General features: G+C 49.1%; 1 protein-coding gene across 2 annotated transcripts in view; it reads right to left on the bottom strand.

Moving 5' to 3' along the window:
- The window catches only part of LIMD1 (LIM domain containing 1), a gene marked incomplete at its 5' end in the record, with an annotated part of 28,749 nt that extends 9,363 nt beyond the window's left edge, over nt 1–19,386 (bottom strand). For both annotated transcript variants that reach the window (XM_080611121.1, XM_080611122.1), the window contains 2 exons: nt 8,407–8,508; nt 18,339–19,386. In XM_080611121.1, the coding sequence (XP_080467247.1) occupies nt 8,407–8,508; nt 18,339–19,386 (1,150 nt within the window). The remainder of the gene's footprint in view (nt 1–8,406; nt 8,509–18,338) is intronic.
- Nucleotides 19,387–19,703: the final 317 nt, after the last annotated feature.

Raw genomic sequence — 19,703 nt, 5'->3', positions numbered from 1 at the left:
ATGTTTGTCAAGGAACCAGCTCCAGTCTGCACATGTAGAATGGTTTGCACATTCTGCTGGAGAAGAGAGGGCTCAGGGGGGACCTTATCGCTCCCTACAGCTGCCTGACAGGAGGATGGAGTGAAGTGAGGTTGGTCTCTGCTCCCAAGGAACAAGGGACAGGACAAGAGGAAACGGCCTCAAGCTGCACCAGGGCAGGTTTAGATGGAGCTGAGGAACAATTCCTTCCCCAGAGGGTGCTCAGGCATTGGAACAGGCTGCCCAGGGCAGGGCTGCAGTCACCGTCCCTGCAAGTGTTCACACACCGTGGAGACGAGGCCTCAGTGCCATGGGTTAGTGGTGGCCTTGGCAGTGCTGGGGAGCGGTTGGACTGGATGAGCTTAAAGGGCTTTTCCAACCTTACTTACTCCATGACTCTATGCAGGAGCTTCTTGTCAGTTTAAAGCCATTCCCCTTGTCATGTCCCTACATTCCCTTGCATAAAGTCCCCCTCCTGTGTACCTGCCCATGCACAGGTTAGCCTGGCATGCTCACCACCAGTTGCGGAGTCCCAGTTTCTGAGGAGGGGAAGAAGAGGCATGGGGATATGTGCGATTTGCAGCACCCTCGTCAGTGGTAGTCATAAGCAAGTTAACAATGAGTCTAATGCATCATGAAGTTCCCCCAAAATCTCCTGCTGATTTAAACTGGGATTTGGCTCCTAAAAATGAAAACCAAAACCCATTTGACTTTGATTTTAAATGACATGGTAGTGTGGGCTCCTTTTTAGTGCAACAGGCAGGTGCCCAAGCGACTTTCCACCTGGATGTCTCTCCTTACAGACAAGCCCGCAGTGGTGATGAAAAACATACACATGGAGCTACGCAATGAGGAGATGCTTCCCTGGACTAAGGCTCTGGCTGGTGCATGAGCAGAAGGGAAGCCGTTCCAGCAGGAGGGAAGGGGTTTGGATCACTGCCATCACAGTCATTCTTGCACCGTGACAAAAAAAGCATTTACCAGCCATTCTGCACCCGGTGTATTTTTAACCCCATGACATTAGCAGGTTAAGATTGATGGCAACAGCCCTTCAGAGAAGCTGTGCTGTGTCTGGGCTACTCGTCCAGTTGAGGTATAAACCCCTTTATAAAGGGTTCATAACTTGGCTGTTGGTGTAATATGGGCCCATGAAGAAGAGATGCTGACACCAACAGCACTTTGAGGTAAGGGGGGGGGATGATTTCATTAATTCTTTTGGGGAAGAGGTGGTCATTTTGACTATTTTTTGCTCCTCTCCATAAATCCCTCCAAGCCCCTGGCAAAAGTGAAGAGGAAATGTGCCAAAACCACCACGAGTCATCAGGTGCCCTGCAGCCACCATGGGAGTAGTGCATGCAAACAGACTCTGCTGCTCTCAGCCTCTCCCTGCCACATCAGGATGGACTTCTGCAGCATCCCTTTGAGGTGAGGAAGCACCTCCTCATTGTACACGTGGGAAAGCAAGATGCAGGAAAAGCTCACTTCCCCGGGCTGCACTGGGGACTGTCCTGGTGGAGCTGGGAAATGCACGTTCTGGCTGCAACCACACCGGTAAAACAAACAGCACTGAGACTGCCCCACAGCACAGAGCAGGGGTCAGCAGATCTGTCCCTGTGCTGAGCTTCCTGCCACGGCACAGTGCCTTAAGTTAAACAAGTCCCTTTCAAAGTGGTACTTGTCACTGTGTGCCTGCAGAGGCTGGCACAGGTTTAGCTTCAGCACATAGATGCTGTTGGAATTACACCGAAAGGAATGTAAACGGCCTAGAAGGAATCACATATTCATCACTGCCTACTTTAAATATGCATTACTTTAATACATGCATCCCACTGACTACAGAGTCGATCTCCTTTGATAAACCCAGGAACATTCATGCGTGGCTTGCTGCTTTCAGGATCAATTGCACTTAAGCTGCTGGCTCCTGACCATACTTCACTTTCACTCCATCCTGAATTTAGCTAATGTCTCACCCGGAAAAATTCAGACAATTAAAATTCTTTGCCATTTCAACCCTACCATCTTTACCTGCTGTGACGATCCCTGGTTCCTCTCCCATAAGCCCTGAGCTTTTATGTACTGCTCATCCCCCACACGTCTGTCTGATCTATTTAGCTGTGGGACATTCTGGATGACCTCGAGGTCCTTTCAGCACCAGTTTCAGAGTATTTTGAAGCTTAGTCACTAGTGCCTTCGTGTTAGAATAAACACACTTTGCCTAGCAGCTGAAAATAGGCATACCATCAGGCTGCACTCCCAGGATGCTGGTGCTTTTGTCCATCATTCTTTCAAATGACAGCTCTCTTCTTTTGAAGTTCACAAAGAGGGGGACTTGCAACAGCCCAAGGAAAATGCTTGGAGATGGATCATTTACTTGCTGGGGAGCTGGACCCAAGTTTGTCTTTTGAAGTCGCTTTTCCATTATTTATTAAAAGGACAAAGGGGTCACAAACCCATGTTCAAAGACAAGAGACTGCTCTCAATGCATATAATGGTACAGGGTGATGTCTTCAATTTCTCTAAGTGTGGAAGAGGCCTCAGTGCTTACTGAGCTACTCAGAAGATTATTGTAGGTATCATTAAAACATTGTAAGAAGACCTTAATAGCTTTCTAACCAGACGGGAGGATGGAGTGAGGTGGGGTCAGTCTCTGCTTCAAGGAACAAGGGACAGAACAAGAGGAAACGGCCTCAAGCTGCACCAGGGCAGGTTTAGATGGAGCTGAGGAACAATTCCTTCCCCAGAGGGTGCTCAGGCATTGGAACAGGCTGCCCAGGGCAGGGCTGCAGTCACCGTCCCTGCAAGTGTTCACACACCGTGGAGACGAGGCCTCAGTGCCATGGGTTAGTGGTGGCCTTGGCAGTGCTGGGGAACGGTTGGACTGGATGAGCTGAAAGGGCTTTTCCAACCTAGTTGATTCTATGATAAGAAATCCCCTAAAATCTTTACAGTACAATTAATCCTATGCCTGTTCTTACCAAAATGCAGTACTTTGAAGGTGACATTATGAAATAAAAAGACCAGAAAGACTGGAACTTTATTCCATTAAAGGTTTCAACCTTTGTTCTCACATTGTTCTAGTGATTTCAGACTTTCAGCCAGCACTGAAACACTTGCAATCGACTCAAACCACTGAAATGCTGGTGAAGCCCTGACTGCATCCCTTATTGGGTGCTCTGAACACCTGCACCCTTCCAGGCGGGATATCTGCTGAGGATAAATGGACCATGCCAAAGCCCCTCCAGCTCAGACCCCAAAGCACTGAAATCTGGCTGGGAGAGGAACAAGTCCTGTCATCCTACCGGGAGAGCTGCCTTGGCATTTCTCATCTATGGCAAGCACTTCTTGTGCCAAACAGTGATTTCTCACCACCAAGCTGAGAGATTGAAAACAAAAAGTCAGCAAGGACAAAGCAGCAATTTAGACTGGAGCAGAAACATGCACTGATGCCTTCTCTCCCTCCCAAGCTGTAAAGTCGGGCACATCTGAATCCTTTCTGACATTACTTTTGCTAAAAATTATATCCATAGTTTACTACACAGACTCTGGTATGATAACTCTATTGAGGGATGCTGAGTGCAATGCTACGCACTCCCCAGTGTAAAGATCTGCACATTTCTCATGTGTGTTGATTGGTGTCATGGGTTTATATCCAATTACAGGCAGTAAATGCTGCCTCCACTAGAAGAGCTGGCAGCTTCTTCATCTCAAGATAAACATACACATACATGTGCCACAGGGAAATTCACATGGCAAGGCTGGCTGTCCTGCAGCCTGGCACTAAGTCACAGAAAAAAGTGACTTTCTACTTGTAAAGTTATGAGGGGTGCCAATAAAACCCATGGCTTTGTTGTTCCAGGGATTATATACCAATACAGGACATGCATATCCAACATAATTAGCACAAAGACAGCAAGAGCTGCACTGCTTTAAGTAGCCATGCTTTATAACCACTGCAGCCAGACTACTTAGCCCAAGCAGGGGGCTATGCTCCCAGACAATATTGCTTTGGTAGTTTAGCTACTTCATCTAGTAAATGACACATAACTACATTGTGAAATAGTAAATAATATATATTTATATATATATATACCCAGAGGGTGGCAAGAAACAGCCAACTGCCATGTGATTTCAAGCTCTGCAATTGTCACAGCAGCCTTGTTACCCTTACACAGACATCAGCATTCAGCTGAGCTTACAAAAACCAGAAAAGAGAAAGTAATGCAGTGATTTGCCATGTCAAAGGTCAAATTCTGTAGCCTGGCAAGCATGCAAGCTTTCCATCTCTTTGCAAGATGGGTCCAAAATCTGCTCCTCGCTTTGGCTCTTCTGCTGTAGCTCAACATTGAATCTCCTTCAAACTACCTTGCAAGCAGTTCTTTCTTTCTGACTTCCTTCCTCGCCTACTGATTTCCTTCACAGTCATCTCGGACACTTCCCTTGCACTTTTTTAGCTTTCAGATTTCCTCTGAGAATCAAGTGGCTCAAATACAAGATCCTTATGCTTTGAATTATGCTGCTAGCAGAGCTAAAAAGGTCTGTTTTCCAGGCAACCTGCAGCAGTTGGATATAAGCCTGGCTGAATACACTAAAACACAACAGGTTAGAGTAATACTATCTAGTTAAATCTTTTATAAGATCTCCTTACTACCCAAGTAACAAACATCAGCATGAGGAAACACCTACATCTTTTGTGTTCTGAGGAGCTATTAATAGAATCACAGCATCATTAGGGTTGGAAGGGTCCTCCAGCTGAAATGGTTAATGAATAACAAACCATTTGACAACTACCACTGTTTGTTCCAACAAACTGAAAAGCAAACGAAAAGAAAGCCAAGACGGAAACAGACACCTTGAGCTTGCAGGAAACAGTTGTATGAGTTTCGAGGAGTTTCTTTTTTAACCTACTTTCATGGCCCTCCTGTAAAGCAAATATAATTTATTACTAATCCTGCAGAAAGAGGTTTTTTCCTCCCTCCCTCTCCAAAAAGCTGCCTTGTTTATGTCTCTGCCATGTAACAAACAAGAAGATAAATGAGACATTTATGCCAAAGTAATCATTCTAAATCTGTTGTTCTGACCTCTAAGCCAAATTTTCTGCATTACATGCCAGTGGCTCAGATAAAACAGTACATTTTTTCCCCCTGACAACTGAACCCTGTAACCTAGCATAGCTCTGCTCAACAAACTGCTCTATCACTGAACATATGTATATCGGTGTAGGAAATCTGGTACTATGAGGTATCATCCCTCACACACACGCTTCTTAGACCCTCTCAGTTTGCTGTACCAGGGAAATCAATGCACATTTGGCGACAAATCCAACTATGAGCAACATTAGAAATCCGCACTAAAATGAAACCAGCAGGACAGAGGATATAAATATCTGGAGGACAATATGCTTTACCTTAATAGGTAATTTTGCCTATTTTACTTATTGGGGAATATTCAACGTTCCACCAGAGCAGAAATTTTAGGACTGAAATCATGAGCAACCTCGACTTCTCAAAGACAAGTTTGTACTGGATGGCGTCCAAGCTGAACTCCACTTGACCTTAAAAGCACTACTTACTTTTCGGCTAGAAACCAGTGTTTCCACACAGACTGCTCAAGACGTGCTTTGCAGCTAGACACACACCACCACCCAGCCAGATGTTTGCTTTTCTGTCAGATAAAATGGTCTCATCATATTTACTGCAGCTCCAGAGATGACAGAAAGCCTGCAGAGAGGCATGCTCTCTCTCTGGGTGACAGCAGCATTTTCACTAGCCTTTTGTGCTTGGTTTTCTTCTTTCCATTTGTAACCCTTTGCCCCAGCACATCATCTCAGCACATTTCTCAGTTACAGCCTGGGTAAGAGAGAAGATGGGCTTCACTTTGCTAAACTTGGCTTATTTCCGTCTTTCTAAGTCTTCAGCTGGCACCCACACCTTTTTGTCTTGCATTGGAAACCTTTGGAAAGGGTTGCCTTTTAGAATAAGCAACAAATAGCCACTCTATCAGCCCTCACCAACCCACCTCATTAGAAATAGGATCAAGCTATTTTTTAACCAAAGACCATGAGAAGTAACCACTGATTACCTCTGCAACCCCAAGTACCTCTCTAGCACTGGCCTCCAAATAAAGATGGTAAAATCCATTCTAAAAGGAGGATTTGAAGTGTTTCCTTCTAAAGCACCAGTTGCACAGTAGTAATTTTAGACATTTAAGTCAGCTTGAACCTGCTGCTGGATTATTTTTAACAGGAGCTTTGTGTGCAAGGGCAGTTCAGAGGCTGCCCAGACATGGAGGGCAAGAGGCCCCTGAAAGCAAAGCCCTGGCTACAGTCAGGAATCCTCTCTGCAGGAGAGGATTTTGAATTCATATATGAGAGGACAAAAGAGTGAGCTGCTGACTTCTGAGCCTTTAGGAAAGTGCTACCACACGCAAACACCACCTTCTCAGTCTTCCCGTCTTTGATCAGACGGCAGTGCAATGCTCTACTGAAAACATAGGTAAGGCAAGGCAGCTGGTGTTGGACAGCTGGGAAATGACCAGAGTTCAAGGTTCAGCTATTATTAAAAAGCATACACATCTTCCTATATTTATTCCCACTTTACAGCTCCAAATAAAACACATGCAGTCCCAATGAGCTTACAACTCTAAATACAACACAGGAGAAAAACCCTAAGACTTATGTGGGAAAACCAAATAGACAAGCACCACAAGGATTGTTATTACCTTTTCTGACACCACATATACAGCGAAACTTCTAAAAACATCCTACTAGACCTAGAGTTAAGCATAACACAGAAAAAACACTGTCTTACAAACACAGCTATGATTTGAAATCAAGCTGCCCGTTCCTCACCCCAGCTCTATCACAGAACTCCTCAAAGAGCCATTTAGGGCTTACACTGCGGCATGCTGGACACTGCAGCAAGTTCGTGTTCAAGGCCAGGTTGGATGGGCCTTGGAGCAACCTGCTCTAGTGGAAGGTGTCCCTGCCCATGGCAGGGGGTCGGAACTGGATGAGCTTAAGGTCCCTTCCAACCCAAACCATTCCATGATTCTATAAGCTTCCAATGTGGGTCTGACAAATGGCTGGGAGCTCAGTGGGGCCAGCTGAATTATTTACCTTCCTCAGGGCCCATCATTGTTGCTCCCACGTGACACTTTGGCACAATAACCAGCTCCCTCCCTGCAATCACCAGAAAACAAGCTGGCAGAGACATGCCCTTCATCTCAGGTCATGGCTCCATTTCTCCAGAGAAAAAAGAAGCAGGATGTGTAACCTGGGTCATTCATGCACTTGGATGCTTTGGCCAGAGGTCCCTCAGAAGAGCAAAATGATTTTAGTGAGTAGAAGCGAAAACAGTCACTGGATGGACTGTGCAGCAGTTCCATGTGAAAAGGTGCCTCTGATACTCATGGAGTCCACTGCCAATGCCCTCGGCACAGCACCAACCCGGGAGCCCTCCCTGGCGCCTGCAGACTGAAAAGCCAGAATGTCTGTAAGTCTGATGTGACAAATAAATGTCACGTTTATGCAAGTCAAGGTATATTCACTGCCACTTTGAAAAAAATCCTCTTACAAGTAAGGAAATGTGGCTGAGGAATGAAAACAACTGCTCCCCATACCAGAAGGCAGATGGACAGCACAATCCAAAGTACCTTTTCTACATGCCTTGCAGGAATCACAGAACCAACCAGGTTGGAAAAGCCCTTTCAGCTCATCCAGTCCAATCACTCTCCAACACTGCCAAGGCCACCACTAACCATGGCACTGAGGCCTCGTCTCCACGGTGTGTGAACACTTGCAGGGACGGTGACTGCAGCCCTGCCCTGGGCAGCCTGTTCCAATGCCTGAGCACCCTCTGGGGAAGGAATTGTTCCTCAGCTCCATCTAAACCTGCCCTGGTGCAGCTTGAGGCCGTTTCCTCTTGTCCTGTCCCTTGTTCCTTGGGAGCAGAGACCGACCCCACCTCACTCCATCCTCCTGTCAGGCAGTTGTAGGGAGCGATCAGGTTCCCCCTGAGCCTTCTCTTCTCCAGACTGAACCCCTCAGGTCCCTCAGCCGTTCCCCATCACACTGTGCTCCAGGCCCTGCACCAGCTCCAGTGCCCTTCTCTGGCCCCACTCCACCACTTCAATGTCTCTCTTGCAGTGAGGGGCCCAGAACAGAACACAGGACTTGAGGTGCAGCCTCATAAGTGTCCAGTACACGGGGATGATCACTGCCCTGGCCCTGCTGGCTACACTATCTCTGATACAGGCGAGGATGCTGTTGGCCTTCAAATCCATTCAAAACCAACAACACAAATAAACCACCTCCTTTTCTCCCCCCTCCTCTCTACACCAGAAAAATGTCAAGCCAAAGCACCAGTGGCAGTCCAGACAGGGGATACTTACTGCATGCTCCGCAGGTGAAGCAGGCATCATGGTAGAGGTTACCCATGGCCTGGCAGGCCTGGTTTGCTCCATACACCCCCTTGCTGCACTTCACGCAGGTACCTGGAAGAGAAAGAGGAAGAGAGAGGTCAGAAGCAGGACCTGCAGGGGTGGCTGGGTCACTGATGGATGGCCACACCTGTAATTCAGCATGGTGGCTCAGCAGCTTGGGACCAGGGGGCTCACTGAAGCCACAAGATGTAGCTGACATTGGTGTCACCACCTTGAGAGATACTGTTAAGAGTGGTCACAACAGTCATCAAGAACAGCCCTGACTGGCCACAGTGACATCTCCTTCCTTCTCCCATCCTTCCCTACAACCTTTATACAGATTTAAAACCACTTAAGGATCCTCCCAAAAGCCTGGGTGGTAGTAAATGGTGCTCAGGGCTGTTCACAGACCAAGGGTTCCTGCTACTTACTGCATAAAATAAACTTGTTGGTTGCAATTGGTATGAGGAAAACACACCACCTAGTCCCTTTAAATCTTCAGCATTTCAGACCCTGGTCACATCTGCTGAAGGCCCTAAGGACTTCCCAATGAAACAGAGCTGGACTACCTGATACTTGCCTCTCTTCCCCCTGTCAATCACATCTGAACAGAGACTGCATGTAGGCGCTACCTACAGACCATGCATCCTGTCCAGACGTCCTTCTTGCAGGACAAGGCAAGAAGGAGATCAGCTTTGAGGAGAGAATACCTGCTGCTGATGGCAGGTGAGTGGGTGACTCTCAGGCAGCCCATGGGGCAAAGGAGAGCCAGCGGAAGCACACACAGTCAACCGGCTATACGCTGTCACAAGGGCAAGTCCAAGCTGCTCCTTACACCCAGGCTTTCCTGCCATTGCCATCACCTACAGACCAGGGTCAGCTCTGGACCTCCAGAGGAGGGAGAAGATGATCACACTCAGCTCAGTGTCTTGCCAGCACAGCCAAGCACATTTCCACCAGCACCCACTCTGGTGTGGGGCTCCAACCTGAGTGGCAACAGGGCAGATGCACAGTGGTGGTGATGGGGAGGGAGCACAGGGAGAAGACTTCAGCACTGCAGGTTCACAAAGGGTGCTGTGTGTTCACCTGGGGCTTCTCAAATCTCACCACATTTCCATATAACACTCTTTTGATAACAGTAAGAAGTGACAGCTGAGTTTCATGCCCTTGACAGCATCCACTAGCAGGACCTGCTCCCTTCACCTTACAGGGAGAAATGCAGCAAGGCCACCCAAAACCACTATTAGTGGCCAGGGAGAGAAAGTCCTTGTCCAAGGAGAATGACACATCAAGGCAGTTTACTTACTCCAGGCATTACCCTATGATTGCGACAGACCAGTTTTAAAGCAGCATCACCCTCTAAAGCAGCTACCTCTAAATCAGCAACTTCAATCTGTGTTTAAGCAAATAACCCTGGAGCTACGCAAACGGGGTAGGACAAACAGAAGATGTGCTTCTGCCTTTGGTCTATGACAACCCTGTGGATGTGACTTCACCTCCTGGTCTCTCCTTCCACTGCTGCTCAGTCCCAATCTTCCCAGATCCCAAAACTCCCTGGGGCAAGGACTGCCTGTGATGTCTCACTCCTACTGGCCCAGGAAGAGGTACAGCATCATCTTGCTGGAGATCCTTAGTCACACTGTGGTTAGCAAAACTTCACTTCTCTCAGGGCACCACAAGCTCTGGAGTAACTGGAAAAGTCTGGTCAAAGTTAGGAAGAAACCCAACCACCTACTTACGACAGCACTCAAAAGTAACTCCCAACCTCAGCAGCACCACGCTGGCACTCCCAGGGTGCTTAACAAACTCTTCCTGCAGCTTATAGCTACGGCCATCAGTTTTCACATTACAGGGATAAAAATACTCGGGAGCCCTTTGCAGTTGCACACGGAGCTGCTGAAAAGCAGATACTTCATTTTCCCAGAGCAGACCTGGCTTTCTGTGCTGCAGCTGCCTGTGTGCACACATCCAGCATGCTGAAAACTATCCTAGTGCTGCTCCAAGCCTCACTGCACTCAGAGCCAGAGTCCAAACTGACACAGACCTGGAGAGAAGGCTGCAGAGAGTAATGAGTTAGTCTGCTTTGTCCAAACCTGACCTGAACTGAAATGCTAGCTTGGCTGTGAGCCCACCCCAGCAGCAGACTGGCACTGAGTTAGCAAAACTCGTTGGTTCTTTCTGAATCAAGCAGATTTATCTCATTTACTGAAAGAAACATCTTAAGCAGGCAAAAGATAAATCATGCAGGCATTAGAAAAAATACCAAAAAAGACAAGAGAAAACAAGAATGATAAAATGTGGCTTTTCAAATGGATGTGTTGTCCCAGGAGTGCATGCATTCAGCAGCAGCCTGAACTGCTGTGCAGTCATCTTACACAAGAGCTAATGGCTACCCTGCAAAATTCCCTCTTGACTACAGCAATGCCAAGCAGAAAGTTCGGAAAGCAGGAAACCTGCCAGTTTTGCTGCTTAAAACCTTCTTTCCACGACATTCACTAAGCTTTCCACAGAACCAATGGATTTACTGCACTGTAAGAGCTGCATTTTCCCCTTCTCTGTGCCAAGGAGAGGCTGCTCCAGAAAAAGTCACCAGCATGCTCTGATTCCTCCTTTCCAGAAAGCAGCCAGGTCACTCTCAGTATGGATGAGCACCACGAAGCAGAAGGCTGAAGGCAGCAGCTGCGGACAGGCTCAGCACACGTTAAAGATGCTGGCAGGCATCTAAAGCCACTATATAAATACCTTAATGCAAATCCCATGGAGGGCAGAAATTGCCTCTGATGTCTCTTGTCCATCCCATTTAAGCTTTACAGCATAGGCACTACCCCTGTGGTTTTCCCAGCAGGGCAGATAATATTCTGGCCACATCCTGCAGGAGCTGCCTGGGGTCCTGCATCCATACTCAAACCCTCCTCCATCTCCTGCTCCTGGACCATCCCAGCCATCCTTCCTCCTTGCTTCCACTACACGCCCCATTTCATTCCCGATGAATCCACCTATTTAAATATTTATTTCAGTCTTTAAAACATGGAAAATAAAGTCACAGAATGAAAGGGCTTTTAAAATAAATTGACAATGTTGTCTATAAAATCTGTAATGTACTGAATTTCACACCTACGTAAGAACCAGCATTACTATAAATATTTATAGATGTCCTGTGGCAAGGCTGACAACTGAAAAATGGCATTATGGCAAATCTGTGAAGAGTTTATCTTTACTCTTGTATCTGCTAAATCTTACTTGAAAGCCAATTAAATCTCAAGAGCAACTGAAATTATTCTAGAAATGAGCCTTTGGTTCCTCAAAACATAACATTCTGAAGTATTTTACGCAACACGCTTGAGCCTCATCTCTGACACTCAGTGCACCTGGTCTGAAAGGGGAAAAAGAGGTGGGTTTTATTGATTTTTCCTTTCCACTTTTTTGTTTTACTTTATTTCCCATTCGCTCCCTGCTGCCACAATGATCCCGTTCTTCCAGCTTAGGCTATGCAAGGAAAAAGCAATACCTGCTGCTGACGGTGGCCGGTGAACACGTGTGTGAAGCCAGCCTGATGGAAGGCAGCGCAGCGCAGGCCACATCCAGCCCCATCCTGCTGCAAAACAGGCTCTGTGCCCTGCTCCAGTGATTTCCTGACAGAGTGCTGAGTGTGCTTTCTGCTAGCCAGGGAAGAGAGTTAAAATGCTGGCCAGCAGCAGCCGGCCAGCCCCACATGCCGCTGACAACAGTCAGCAGCTCTGGGTGATTTTCTTGGCATAAAGAAGCTTTTAGCAACAACTCCTGTCCTCAGTTGGAGGCAGAGGGATCCCAAGAGCCATGGTTTATGCAAGCAGTGACCTGAGCAGATATCCCCTCTGAAATGACAGCTTGGAACCTCAGACAACGTTATTAAGGCATTATTAAGGAGAAATAAAAGGTTTCTTTTAGCCACCAGGATGACAAGCCCAAAACACATGTGTGGCACAGGTAAATTCACGCTTGAGCACACTGGCAGAATGGGAGTCAGATTTGGAAAGGGAAAGAGATGGGAATTGCTGATTTCGGCTCAATTTCTGCTAGCAGGGCAGCCGGGCCTCGCACAACAAAGGAATCTCTGTTCCCTTCTGCATCATGCGGCAAGTAACTGCCTGTGCTGCTGCTGAGTGCCTGAACAAAGGGACCTTCGGGGCAGAGCTGGGACCAAAAACATGCCCTGGAAGCCACTTCCCAGTGCCTGCTGTATTCTGTCTCGGCACTGCAAACTAGGAGGAGGGCTGCCACTGGGAACAGGCTCAGCACACAAGATCAAACAGGTCTGATGTAGACCTCAAGGGCTGTCAGAAATGAAAGCGAACCCGGTCCTCAGCCTCAGACGTCAGTGCCACCCTCTAAGTTCAACAAGTGCATTTCCAGTTACTGCCCGACTCAAAGCCTTTCCTCTAAGTGTTGCTATTTCATGCTCACCAAAAAAGAGCTCAGTTAGTTACTAATAACTTTTCAGAAGTATCCCCTTTCTCAGCAACATCCAGGAGAGCCAAGCTTTGCTACACATGCTCCTGGTTGGGTTTGCTACAACTGCTGCTTGATTTTGGAGGGTCACACATGACAGTGTGCTGCTTCAGTGGTGAGATTTCCTTGCCATGTCAGTCGAGCTCCAGATAAGAGGAATGCAGCAGCAGGACCATCCTGGTGGTGTGGCTCTGCATATGTAGCTAATGCAGAAACAGCACTTGGAAGAGTAAGTCTGTCCTACCTTTTCCACTTATTCCATACAAGCAGCGCTTCCACGACTAGCCTCACCCTTCTCCATCACACACAAGTGGTTTTTGCCCCCTCCTTACAGGAGGCTGGATTTATAGCAAAGAATGCACAGCCGCACATGGAAGAAACCCCAGAGCCTTTGCACATTCATACCTCTGGTATCATCCTCCCCATCTGCCCAGGCACACACGTGGCTAATCCAGAAGCAGACTCCGATGCCTCTTGGTAGTCCTTCATGAGGACCCTTTTGAAGACACAGCTTCTGCATTTTGAAGAGACAGCTTCTGCAACCCACCTATTTATCCCAGGAGAACCAAGCCCCCCACTTGCACTCACATTTTCCAAAGACACTGCTGAGAAAAGCCTTCACCCCATCATACCCAATGTGATGCTCAGTTCTTTGGGTTTTACTTCAGACCTTCTCCAGAACCTGATGCCACCTCCCTATGGTTCACCTTAAGTTAGTAATTTCTACATCCAATTCTAAATCAGACACACTGCGTGCTTTACCCACTACTGTGCTGTTCCCCACTACTGTGCAATCACTCTTGCTGGAGAGTGGATTTCAAGGAGATCTGGAGGCCCATGTAAGGTTCAGTGCCTGAAAAACCTGGCAGTTTGGTGCCATTCACCACTGGGTGACTGGGTTGTCACTCAGTGGTAGCAAAGACGTGCAGGTACTTCCTGCCCAAAGAACCACAGGCCTGGTAAATGCAATTTTTCTGTACCATTTTTGCACGCCATGTTCCTGACCCCCTGACTTAGCTGCCGACCGAGTACACACTGCCAGCAAAGTATAAAAATGCCATCAAACTCACGTCAGTGACATTTTAAGTACCCTGTAGCAATGTCAGAGATAATGTTAACCCCAGTGCCACATGAATGAGGCTCCTATTCCTTTCAGTCCCCACTGCCACAATATCCTGGCTGAAAGACCTATTGCTCCTCTGTCTCAACTCCTTCCTTCTTTCCTTTTGGTAGACTTTTCCTTAGCTTGCAAGCCCAGCTGAGGTCTCTAGAGGAAGGGAGGAGAAGCACACACTGCTGTAATCGTGAAGAGCCGTATCCCAGGCAAATACATATTTGTTTGGTTCCTTGCAGTGAGATAAGCTTTGCAATCTGCACACACCCACCAGCCCACATGCCGTGATCCTTCCAGCTTTCCTCATTCCACCCAGGACCCACCTCATCCTGCCTCCCCCCTCCTCTGTGCTGCAGGCAGGTACCATCTTTTTACAAGGGCATGTAGTGACAGGCCAAGAGGGAATGGCTTTAACCTGACAGAGGGGAAATTGAGGTTAGATATAGATATTCTGTAAGGGTGGTGAGGCGCTGGCACAGGTTGCCCAGAGAAGCAGTGGCTGCCCCATCCCTGGCAGTGTTCAAGGCCAGGAGCAACCTCGTTTAGTGGAAAGTGTCCCTGCCCATGGCAGGGGGTTGGAACTGGATGATCCAACCTAAACCATTCTATGATTCTACGATTTTCTTCTAGCCTAGGAGCAGGCAGTGATGGATGCCTCTGCTCATTCCCAGTGGAAACATCATTATCATCATCCACATACAAAAGAAACCTCAGAAGAACTTTAATTTTAACCAGAAATTCGCCACCCAGCAGCCCTGAAATTACCCTTGATACCACCAAAGCATCCTGGAGTACCATCAGCAGCACAGTTCAGTAAAGTCCACAGCTGTGTACAGCCTTAAAGTTAAACAAGTTGTGGTTTTGGCACAGGTAAAACACTGACTTCACTGTAGACGAGACCTCAAAAGAGCACTGCGGGCCTTCAAGCTGATCACACCAATTCAGAGGTGCTGGGGTTCCAGGTCTCCACAGGGTTCAGCCATCCAGCTACTGCTCTACTTCTGCCAAGGGGAAAAGAAAACTGCAGACTTCACTAGCAGATCTTACTCTGCCTGACTGCTGGGAAGCATCCCAATATTTCACTGCAAAACAAGATGCCTGGGGCCCTCCTAAAATACCTGCAACTTACAAGCTCTGCTCTAAATAAGAAGGAAGCCAGAACTTGATCAACACCTAACAAATATTTATAACAAGAAAACTATTTAAAGAATTGTTTTTTAAAAAAAGCTCTAGGTAAGGGTGAAGATAGTCCTCATCAGATGGAGACTTCATCTAGCTCTGTGAAATAAGCATGCATAAAACCACGATGTTACGTGTTACATCTCTAAAAACACCCACCCGTGCCTGCAGACCAAGGAGCTGCGTGGTACCACAGGCTTACCTAAAATAATGGTAAAACCTCTGTGCAGATCCTGCTGCCCCTCAGCCAGGCCTATTCCCTACCAAGTCACCTCCACACAGCTCCTCGGTTTGGCTGTGCACCAGCCCGGGTCTTACCTGGAAACTCATCCAGTACCAGTCCTCGCTATGGTGTCACCTCACCTAACTCGAAATATGGTGCTAGTAGAGGAGCTGCAACTCCCCCAATCCCTCCTAGTTAATTGATCTTCCCATTCACCAAGTTAGATGAAGGCTGGTGTATCCAAAGGAACATCTGTGGGATTCAGGTGCCTCACTGCTGGATGGCACCTGGAAACGGTACACCAAAAACCTGAACAGAAACTAAGGTGGCTTCCAGCGACACCTCCAAGGGACGTGAGGCCTCTTCTCTGCTGAATGGGAACCAGCCTTTCTAAGGAGCAATTTCAAGACTTCCCTCCCCCAAGTTGAAGTCCTGGGTGATACCTGAGACTGCTTACGCCCTCCTCAACAGCCCACATAAATCAAGTCAGCACTGCAAAAGCACTCTTGGAGAATCCAGATGCCTCCAGGGACATGTGCAGCCCATGCTGCTCACACAGGCCACCATTAGAAAGGCAGAAAAATGAAAACTCTCTTGGCTTTGTTTGCTTCTTTCCTTGTTATACTTACTTGGAGCACACCAAAGTATTCTGTACAGCAAGCTGGTGCTGACAGATAACCAGACTGTTACTTCTCAGCAGATCATCCTACCCACATTATGTCTAGTCCCCAGCTTACCCTTTCCTAGGTTTCCCTCTACAAACACTCATTTTCACTCAGTGAAGGAAAAACAAGACAGACTGAAGAACCTATCTTTAAAATATCCCTTTGTTACAAAAAGCAGCACCCAAAACTATGAGGGATGTAAGCATTTTAGATAAAACACTTTGGTCATTCACACTTCAGTCCTGGTTTCATTTCCTGCCTCAGTACTGCAAAGCTGTTACATTAGACTTCACTGGGGGAAAGCCTGAAACAAAACAAACTGTTGATCCTTTTTATCACTGTTGTACAGAAGTATTATTTTCCATCCTAAAGTTTGCTAGCTTGAGGGCATGGCATAACAAAGAGATTCAGAACACCAGCTGGGTCCTTTATCCCTCCAAAGGGAGTAGGGCAACTACGAATAAATGAAAATAAAAGTGAGAAAGGGGAATGAGGGCCAGCACTAAAGTACCTTGGTATTTGCCCTTTCCTGCTCCTTGGTCCTCTATAGGGCAGATTTGCTGAGCCTTCCCCCACTCTGACGGAGCTGAGGCTCCAAACAACTTCTTGCGTTGTTCTGGTTTTCCCTCTCCTCCTTCCCAGATTTCTCAGACACTACACCGTGGTGTAAAACCTCCTGCCAGGAGGATGTCAAAGGAATTCCGCAGGGATCAGGCAGCCTCCATTCCCCTCCCTGCCCGGGGTTCACCTATAACTCAGCTGCCTGACCAGCAGAACTCTCCGTGCTGTGCTGCCAGAATCACTCCTGCTTCAGTACACATTTCCCGGAGGACAAAAGCCTCCCCCTGCCGCTATATTCCCATTTTTGAGCACTGCCGCCCGCGAGACTGTTGTTCCAACCCCATCTTTGTTATCAGCTGCTTGTCACAGCCATCAGCCCCCCCCAGACGAGGCTCATTCAAACCGAGTGCTGCCCGCGCAGGACGGAAAGCGCCAAAACACGTTTCTAGCCGCAAACGCTCCGAGTGCAGCAACTCGACACATCACTTTTCTGCGACAGAACGCAGACGTGTCTGCCCTGCCACACGGCTGGATCCAGACTCTGGCATCAAGATAAACAACCCCAGCACAGCCCTCTGAGGGCAAGTACCACTGCCCGGTGCCAAGAAACACATTTTGTCACAGTTTGCAATGAAGCACTCCATGGTCCCTCCAGCTACGTCCCCGCAGGCCAGTGTGAAGCCCATGGCTGCACAGACCACTGCTGAGCCACTCACCCACTGACCCCACCGGACAGGACTCCGTGCAACCCTCCCTCTGCACCAGGTTGAAGAGTTTAATCCAGCCCTGCCTCTACTTCTCTGACCACGGGTCTAAAATCATGATGAAAGTCCATACACTAAGACCTGCTCCTGTCGTTCCTTAAATTAACCGCAGAGTTTGCAGCCTTCCCAGAAACTTTGTCTTCCCTCCTCCCCAAAGCCAAACTATCTCCTCTGCTATTAAACTGCAAAGTGGTGAGGCAGGGAGAGGAAACACTTGATTTGCCCCTAACCTTCTGCCACCCTGGGATGGTAAATCGGTTTAATACAGCAGGACATTTAATATTCCCACTAGGAGATCCTCATATGCAGGTGGTCCCTTTTCACTGCCAAGCACCAGTGATAACCTCTGCAGGAGACATGGACTGATTGAGATTTAGGGAGGACTGTGCCTGTTCATCTGCTGTCTTCAGGATGCACTGATCCTTTCACAGCTGTTTGGAACCAGCACCTGGGGCTGGTGGGTAAATCCTGGCAAGTTTGGGAAACCACCACCCTTCCCATCTCCAAACAACTCCTCTTCAACAGATCCTGCAAGCACACCCAGCCATGGCCACCTCCATGTGAAGTACCACCAAGCCTCCCCTGGGCTCTGTGCCCTTCCCCTACCAAGGAGCAAAGGGCTCTTCGAGAGATGCTGCTCCAGCTTCTTCTCAGCCCTGTCCTTCCCAAAGCTGCTAAACTACATTAGCTTAAAAATTTAAGAGGTAGGCTTAAAGACAAAGGTGTCACAGGAGGAAGAGCCTCCTGTGTCTGTAATAAATGAAAGTTAAAAACAGCCCACGCCCCCAGGCAACTGAGAAAGCAAAACCAAGTCGGCATACAGACAAACACAACCCTGCAGGTGTGAACCCTGCAGCGACACTTCGCAACGAACCCTTTTCACGCCGACTGGCTGACTGCCTTCTTACCAAAGTAATCAGCCTTCGGGCGAGCATCCATCTCCTGCTCTAGGCGCTGGGTCAGCGCCTCCAGCTTCAGCTCAGCTGCCGATGGCCCTTGCTCCGGCTGCGGAAGGAGGGTCTGGCAGGGCAGCTTCACCTTGGCCGTGATGGAGCCCTCAGGGTGCCCGGTGTCCGACCGAGGGCCGCTCACACCCTCGGAGAAAAGCGGTTGTGGAGCATCCGAAGCCGTCACCCCACGTGAAGCCAGGCGTGAGGAGCCCGGCTCGGGGCTTGCGCTGCTGCCATTAGCTCGGTGGTTCTGACCGTGGGCCACCAAGTGTCCGGCTGGGCTGGCGTAAGCTGTGGTGTGCTGATAGTCCACGCTGGGGGCGGCGGGCGCGGAGCTGGTGGGGAAGGACAGCGGGACGCCCTGGTACCACAGGTGGCTGCTGTCCCTTCCGGCCCTGGGGGCTGAGAAGGAGGAGGACCTCTGCTGTGGCAGGGTCCCCGGTATCCCATCCTCTGTCCCAGCCGAGGATGCCGGGGGGGCCCGGGCATGCGAGAAGGAGGATCTCTGCCCGGCTGGCGCCGGCTCATGGCCCTTGCTGCCATTCTCCTGCCCACCACGGTAGGGCTGAGGGTCACTGGGGGTCCCAGCCTGCTGCTCCCTGTGCCCCACAGCGGGTCTGGGGATCCTGTTGGGTTCCGCTTCCCATCCCCAGCGCCCAGCCTGGCTGCCCGGGGCCTCACCTCCATCGTACAGTCTCATGCGCGATCCCTCAGCGGCGGCCGGTGGGGGCTTGGACCCCCGTGCCACAGACAGGCAAGGCCGGGGGGGGTTGAAAGCAGCCCCTCCGTTCAGTGCGGCCATCAGCATCTCCTCCTGCTGCTGCTGCTGCTGCTGGAGGTGAATCTTGGCCATTTTGGTGGCGAACACCCGCCTGGTCTCCTCAAACTCGGGGTTGTTACCGGCAGCTTTGTCCACGCGAAAGAGACCATCCTTGGAGGCCTCGTACATGTTGAGGTCCTCGATGAACTTGCTGGCTTCCAGACCTAGATCGTCGTACTTGGCCATGATTTAGACCGGCTTTTAGCGGGCTGATCCCCGCCTTCCTCCTCCTCTTCTTCCTTCCCGACGGGATCACGGCACAGCTCCCGCCGCGCGCCGCCTCACGCCTGACGCGCCCCTGAGAGGAGGGGGCGGGCTGGGGGGCGTGGCCAAGGGGAGGCGGGGGCGTGGCCAAGGGGGTGGGTGGTGAGACTCCGCCACCCGCCCCCTTGGCCACGCCCCCCAGCCCGCCACAAGTCACTTCCAAGGCGTGAAACGGGGACTAAATAATTTCATAGTCTTTACAGTAGGAAACTGTAGTTTCCTACTATATTCATATATAT

Source organism: Psittacula echo (assembly GCF_963264785.1).
Source record: "Psittacula echo genome assembly, chromosome: 2".
NCBI lineage: Eukaryota > Metazoa > Chordata > Aves > Psittaciformes > Psittacidae > Psittacula > Psittacula echo.
Note: the sequence above shows the minus strand (reverse complement) of the source record. Positions and strands in the feature narration are given on the sequence as shown.